This window comes from Euleptes europaea, chromosome 3 (assembly GCF_029931775.1).
Source record: "Euleptes europaea isolate rEulEur1 chromosome 3, rEulEur1.hap1, whole genome shotgun sequence".
NCBI classification, from domain to species: Eukaryota; Metazoa; Chordata; class Lepidosauria; order Squamata; family Sphaerodactylidae; genus Euleptes; species Euleptes europaea.
In genome coordinates this window covers 12,132,062-12,139,190 of record NC_079314.1, presented here as the reverse complement: position 1 = coordinate 12,139,190, position 7,129 = coordinate 12,132,062, and the positions used below count along the sequence as shown (strand labels likewise).

The window sequence follows — 7,129 nt, the reverse complement described above, 5'->3', positions numbered from 1 at the left end:
TGCCAGAAGCTAACAATTGTCTTTTAAGTTAGGCAATTGTTAGCTTCTGGCATGTGGGAGGGGGGTGACCACCGAAAAGCCAAATCCTGAGTTTTTATATTGTTTTTTTCCTTCTCCATCATAACTGGCTCATACACTCAAATCTTTGTCACATGTCTTTGACTGGATAACCCTGCCTTCTGAAGTGACGCTAGTGGTGACCAGAGACAGGGCCTTTTCAGTGGTGGCACCACATCTCTGGAAAACTGTCTCCGTTTCTTAGTGTCAGGCCCCAGATGAAGTACTTTTTTATTTTCCTCTACTTTTGGTTGACTTTCATGCGTTCTGTTCCAGCAATAAATATCATTCCTTTATTGTTTTGTGCTGAACTATGTTAAATATTGGGATTTTAAAAAAAATGTTTGCCTCATTTGTAAGCTGCTGTAGACACAGCTTTTAATTTAAAAAAGCAGGGTGTAAGTATTTCAATAAATGACAACCACCCGAAGCATCTGATAGTGGTTTGTTTCTCTGTCCACAGAGGAATGCCCAGAGTAAATTGATCTCCTGAGAAACAGCTATGTCCAGTTTATCAAAGGAAAACTCATATGAACAGTATCTAACAGGGATGTACACTCTCAATGTTTGTGTTTATTTTTTAGGTCAACTGAAGAGCAACCATGGGGGGTAAAAGCTCAACACCAGAGGCCAGCCATGCATACAAAGATATGAAGGCTGCGAAGGAAGAAGATCTCACAGAGTTGTTGACTGAAACTCATCGTGAATGGCATATGTTGGAAAAAACCACCCTTGACATTGCCATCACAGGGATATCTGGTGCTGGTAAATCATCCCTCATTAACGCTCTGCTGGGTCTGTCAGATTTTGACGAGGGTGCAGCCGAAATTGGTGTGATTCAAGTCACACAGGAGCCACTGGGTTATCCACACCCTGCATTTCCAAATGTAAATGTGACATTATGGGACCTTCCAGGAACTGGAACACCTGAGTTTAGTCCGGAGAAATATCTAGAAAGGATTAATTACAGCCGTTTTGATTTCTTCATCCTTGTCACCAGTGAGCGCATCACTGTTCATGACATCCAGCTGTCCTGTGCAATTCATAAAATGGGGAAGAGGTTCTACTGTGTGCGCTCCAAAATGGATGCCAGCATTCGGAATGAAAAAACAAAGCCAGACTTCAATGAGGAAACAACCCTTCAACAAATCAGGAAATATTGCCTCGATAATTTGGTGCTGGCTGGTATTTCTTCTCCGGTGATTTTCCTCGTCTCCAGTTGGTACTGGGATAAGTACGATTTCCCCCTCCTGAAAAGGATGTTAGAGAATGAAATTGAAGACCTTGAGAGATGTGCCTTAATAGCAGAAAAGGCGAAACAAGAGAGGTGTGTTGGATCTAGCGGAGGCACAACAATATTATGTTTGTTGATGTGTAATTTGGTTGAGAGCCCTGACTGACCTGGATGGCCTAGGGCAGCCCAATCTCCAGAAGCTAAGCAGGATCGGTCCTGGTTAGTATTTGGATGGGAGACCACCAAAGAAGTCCAGGGTCACTAGGCAGAGGGAGGCAATGGCAAACCACCTCTGAATGTTGGGTCACCATAAGTCACCTATAACTTGATGCTCTTTCCTCCACCACCACCAAGGAACTCCAGGATTGGAATGCAGAGGCAGGCAATGACAAACCACCTGTATTTGTGTCTTGCCATCAAAAGTCCTATGGGGTCACCATACATTGGCTACAGCTTGAATGCACTTTCCACCATATATGCCCTGACCTGGATGGCCCAGGCTAGCCCTATCTTGTCAGATCTCAGAAGCTAAGTAGGGTCAGCCCTGGTTGGTACTTAGATGGGAAACGTCAAAGGAAGTCCGGGATTGCCATGCACAGGCAGGCAATGACAACCTACCTCTGTTCACCTCTTGCCTTGAAAACCCTATAGGATCGCCATAAGTCAACTGTGACGTGACGACACTGTCCACCACCTCCAGTTTGGTTGAAAACCCAATCTAGTCCACCTTTTCCCTTTCCGTGTGGGGTCCAGTGCCCCCTTCAGCTATGTTCTGCAGACTGTGTCTCTATCTGCGTTTTGCTTTCATAAGAACATAGGAACAGCCATGCTGGATCAGACCAGGGCCCATCAAATCCAGCTGTCTTGTTAGCCGAAATGCGCTTTGATTGGGGAATTAGCTGCCATACAGTAACTATAATATTTATATAGCGGATCCAATCAATATATACCACAGTGTGGATCTCTGACCTTAGAATAAAGACAAAGGCAAGGGATTCCAAATTAAGAGAGTTTATGTAATTCAAGCATTCAGTGTGGCAACACAAACATACACAGAGAGTCTAAGAATCAAAGAGAGGAGGAGAGAGACAATTGCCAATGTGGCAGGCATACGTTGACGGGATATACTGCACCTTTCCTGTAGAGGAGTCGTCCTGGGTTCCGTATGCTAAGGTTCAGGGAGAGAGGGGCGAGGGAATAGGGTTTCCCGTGGACTCGGCCAGCGAGGCGGGAATGGGAGCATGACCAGGCTGTGCAAAACCTGACTCACAGAGGGACGGCAAATATGCCAGGGAAAGACCTAAGGTGAATTATGGACTGTGGGGACCCCAGGTATACTGTTTTCTGGGATTACCCCTCCGTCGTTCCCATGTGACAAAAGGTGACAAAGACCCTAATGGTCGGCTGCCGGGGTGGGGCGAGGGCAATTTGAGAAAACTATTCTAATTCCAGTGATTTGTACTGTTCCGGGAGAAACCGGGAGTCTCTCGAAGATTGGCTTAATGATCTAACACAAAGACGCGACATTGCTATGTCTGGGGCTCGTCACTTTGTATTGCCGGAGGAGTGACTCATCGTTGATATCAGGATGTCTTCTGATGGGCCATTAATCCTGCTGACGAGGCTGGGGAGGGGGGTGTTGGTGAAGGCTACGTGCTTGTCAGCTCTCTGCAAAATGGCTTCTGCTGGGATGGAGGCACACACAGGAACATGGAGTCTCTCTGGTTCGCTGGAGGGTTGACCTGGTCTCGGTTTCTCAGCTGCCGGCTTCGCGGGATGCACAGGAGCTTTCGTGTCAGTTTCACTGGTGGGCACGGGAGCCTGCCCATAGCGTTTGGGGCTAGGCGCGCGGCTGGAACACAGTGTGCACACATACTGGGGTTGCCATGACCAGTCCGGGAGTTTGATAACTCGTTAGGCAACAGTCTGTTCACACAGTGTCTAGGAATCCCACAAACAAGATGACTGCAACAGCATCCCATAGGCATGCTTCTCTGAGACTGGAGAGGATAGGTGAACCCACTCCTGCCCCAAGTAGAGAGGAGCAATGCACCTGATTGCTCATCACCAACCATACATCTTTGTAGTGTTCTGTGAAAGGTCGAGCATCGTCACCCTGTCTGAGTCAATAAGTTTTGTGGTGGGTGATCCTGGCAGATCTTGGGTCTAAAGTAAAGATTTACTTTCTAATTCCTTGGATTTTGGAATTCCTAATCTGGGTAGAAAAGGGGATCCTACAAGTATTCTTGTGAAGCTGCCCTTTGCTGGTGAGGCTCGCGCCCTAGTCAGAGAGAAATCTTGATTCATCGTCTGATAGTCCAAAACTGGACATGGCTTGGCTGTTTCCTTCAGTATGTATGGAAATAGCCCAACTTTTGCTAGTTCTCTGTCTTTTGATGCGAGAGTGGACATAATCTTTTTTGCTTAGCCTGCTGAGACTAGCAGAAAGAAGCTCATGCATCTAAATGGAGGGAAGAGAAATCCAAACCTAAAATGGAGGCTGGATGGTAACAGAGTAGGAATTTCAACCTAGGTTTTCCCATTCCAACACTTTAACCCCTACACCACTCCATTTTCCTGATCTGTTTACAAACTTTGGATCCTTGACTGGCTATTTAGTCTGTCTCTCTGTGTGTAAAGTGTCGTCAAGTCACAGCCAACTTATGGCGACCCCTTTTTGGGGTCTTCATGGCAAGAGACTAACAGAGGTGGTTTGCCAGTGCCTTCCTCTGCACAGCAACCCTGGTATTCCTTGGTGGTCTCCCATCCAAATACTAACCAGGGCCGACCCTGCTTAGCTTCTGAGATCTGACAAGATCAGGCTAGCCTGGGCCATCAAGTCTACAGCAGTAAATAAGAATCTCATTTAAGAACTTGGCCCAGTGCTATCATGCATATGCTCCAACTGTGCCTCATTGATAAGGAGAATCCTGATTTTCTGGTCCCTTTGAAAATGTTGTAAGTGTGAGCTGCACATTTGGGCATTCTTCAGGATTCAGATCCTCCCTCAATCTCTGGCTCTTAAATATTGGGTCTCCCTAAATTCATGCATGCATGAAAAACTAAGGTATTGTGCACTGCACAGCCTGCCATTTCACATATTCTGTAGCTGCTAAAATAGATTAATGATAGCTTTTTGAGATATTGTTCAGTTTCCTTGCTATATATTGAACCCAAAGAACAAATGCCATTTTGGTTTTCAAGTGACTGGAAGACTGGTTCTTGCAGAAAAAATTCACGTAGCATACATCAGATGGAGTAAAGCCTATAACCACGAGTGCTGTTGAGTTACGAAAGTAGGATAGGAATTTCCTGAGTAAATGTTTGTTTTTCTTTCTAGATCCACTTCAACATCAGGAATTTCTGGAATTCATGCTTTCCTCTCAAAAGCAGTCTTAAGAATTGACCTTGCGAAGCTGAAGGATGCTACGGCACAAGGAAGTCTTGAAAAGGTGGCAGATGAAACTCGTTATGAATTGGATGCCTTAAAAAATACCAAGCTTGACATTGCAATCACAGGGGTGTCAGGTGCTGGTAAATCATCCCTTGTCAATGCCCTGCGGAACATGTCAGATTATGAAGAAGGGGCAGCCCAGACGGGAGTAATGCAAACAACTATGGATATCCATGGGTATCCTCATCCCTCATTTCCAAATGTAACTTTATGGGATCTACCAGGAATCGGGACACCTGAATTTAAACCAAAGGATTACCTAAAGAAGATCAATTTTAGTCAATATGATTTCTTCATCATTGTTGCCTCAGAACGGTTCAGTGAAAACGACGTCCTCCTGGCCCAAGAAATTAAGAAAATGCAGAAGAAGTATTATTATGTGCGTTCCAAGATGGATCTATGTATGGATTCTGAGAAAAGGAGACCCAACTTCAGTGAGGACAAAACCCTTGAGAAGATAAAAGACTATTGCTGTAAGAATTTGAGAATGGCAGGTGAGCCTTCTCCAAGGGTTTTCCTCATCTCCAGGTGGTATTTGAATATGTATGATTTCCCTCTCTTGCAAGAGACCCTGGAAAATGAACTAGATGATCTCAAGAGAAATGCTTTAATTCTGGCTTTGCCAGTTTTCTCAAGAGAAATCCTGGAAAAGAAAACTTCTGCTATGGAAGCCCTTATATGGAAACTAGCTATCGTGTCCTGTGCCTTTGGGGCGGTTCCTGTCCCAGGACTCTCTTTGGCCTGTGATATTAGCATCTTAGTAGGAGCACTGCTCCATTTCTACAAAGTCTTTGGCTTGGATGAAGATTCCCTTTGCAGAGTTGCAAAACAGGTCAGGAAAGATTACCAAGTGTTGAAATCTGCTATCAAGAAGTCTCCAATGTCCAGCGAGATTACTCCAGAATTTGTAATCGGTCTCTTGACCAAGTCATTGTTGTGTGGGACACTGATGGTGTTAGAGCTGGTCTTGGATTTCGTACCAGTGTTGGGGTCTCTGGTTGGAGGAGTTAGTTCCTTCATCACCACATTCTACATGCTGAAGAGTTTTCTGAAAGACATTGTGGAAGACGCGGAGAACGTTCGGGCAAAAGCTGCTGAGCCTTAAGCCTTCCCAAACCAACAAATAAGGATCCAAGATCCTCATTTGGGAAGTAAGTCCTATGAACAAGGTGTGTGAATACAGAACCAAACCTCAAGAATGAGATAGAAAAAATTGCATTTCTCTCTGGATTATTTTTCCTTTTAACCAGCAGCCAAAGAGAAGAATACAACTGAGCTCCTCATGTGAAATGAAGAAAATTTCCATCTAGATGTTTCAAGGAGACCTTTTCAAGGGTGTTAGTTCAAAGTTCAATGTATCTGACACCTGGCAGCGATTTGAAGCATCTTTGCTACTCCAAGTGGCAGATATGGGATTGTGAAGAACAGCATGAGTGACACAGTTCTGAAGAGAATCTTGTTGAACATTGCAAACTTGCTGATAGCTCCTTCTTGTGATATTGTTTCCACCTAGGGCTGCTTGGCATGGCCTGGCAACTGGTGGGAGATGTGAAAGGTGAGAACTTACTGGGGGGGGGAGGTTGGGATCATCATCCCAGTGCAATGATGCAGCTTCTGGTGTGACCTCCAGTGTGATCTGGAAGTGATGGTGTTGTGCCAGGGCAATGGGCTAGCACTCATCCCCAGTGCAACATCCCCAGGGTCATCTCCAGTACAACACCGTCACCTCCAGTTTGCGTTGAACAGCTGATGTTAGTGGGCAACCAGAGCAATCCCCTGGAGGTCTCCTGCCATAAGCAGGCAAATGGATACCTTGTTTCCATCATAGCATAACTGCCCTCACCATGCCAAGTGGGCTGGCCCAAAGGACTTGGGTGCTTGTTGTAGTGGGCAGCTTAGATCCACCAGGTTTCTCAAGAACTGGTCCCAGCTTCTAATGAAGGAACTCAATGTGTTTATTCACATATTGCACACCTTAGTCCTACAGGCCCCAACTGTATCGTCTCCTGATCTTATAACATCAACTCCTGATTTTTCTAGACTCTCTCCTCCAAAGATTCATACTTAATTAACTGTATTTTTTATTTTATTTTTATATAAAACAAAAAGATAAAGCCAAAACCCATACATCTGCATACAGAATAAGTATCTAATTGCTTGAACACTTTCTAAAACATGCACTAAGGCAGTGGTTGGCAAACAGCGGCTTGCGAGCCGCATGCGGCTCTTTGGCCCCTTGAGTGCGGCTCTGCCAATCCGGCACCCGCTTGGCTCTGCTTCTGCTGCTCCCACCAAACTTGCTTGGGGGGCTGGAAATTCCCTCTGTTCCCGGCTCCCGAGCGGGCACGAGAGGGAGTGGGGGCGGGGGGAGAGTGCTCGCTTTG

General features: G+C 45.5%; 1 protein-coding gene across 1 annotated transcript; it reads left to right on the top strand.

The window, feature by feature from the left end:
* The first annotated feature begins 659 nt into the window (after window positions 1–659).
* Window positions 660–5,866, top strand: LOC130474385 (interferon-inducible GTPase 5-like). Its single transcript, XM_056845976.1, has 2 exons — window positions 660–1,384; window positions 4,632–5,866. The coding sequence occupies exons 1-2, from the start codon at window positions 660–662 to the stop codon at window positions 5,848–5,850; spliced, it is 1,944 nt and encodes a 647-aa protein (XP_056701954.1). The 3' UTR covers window positions 5,851–5,866.
* Window positions 5,867–7,129: the final 1,263 nt, after the last annotated feature.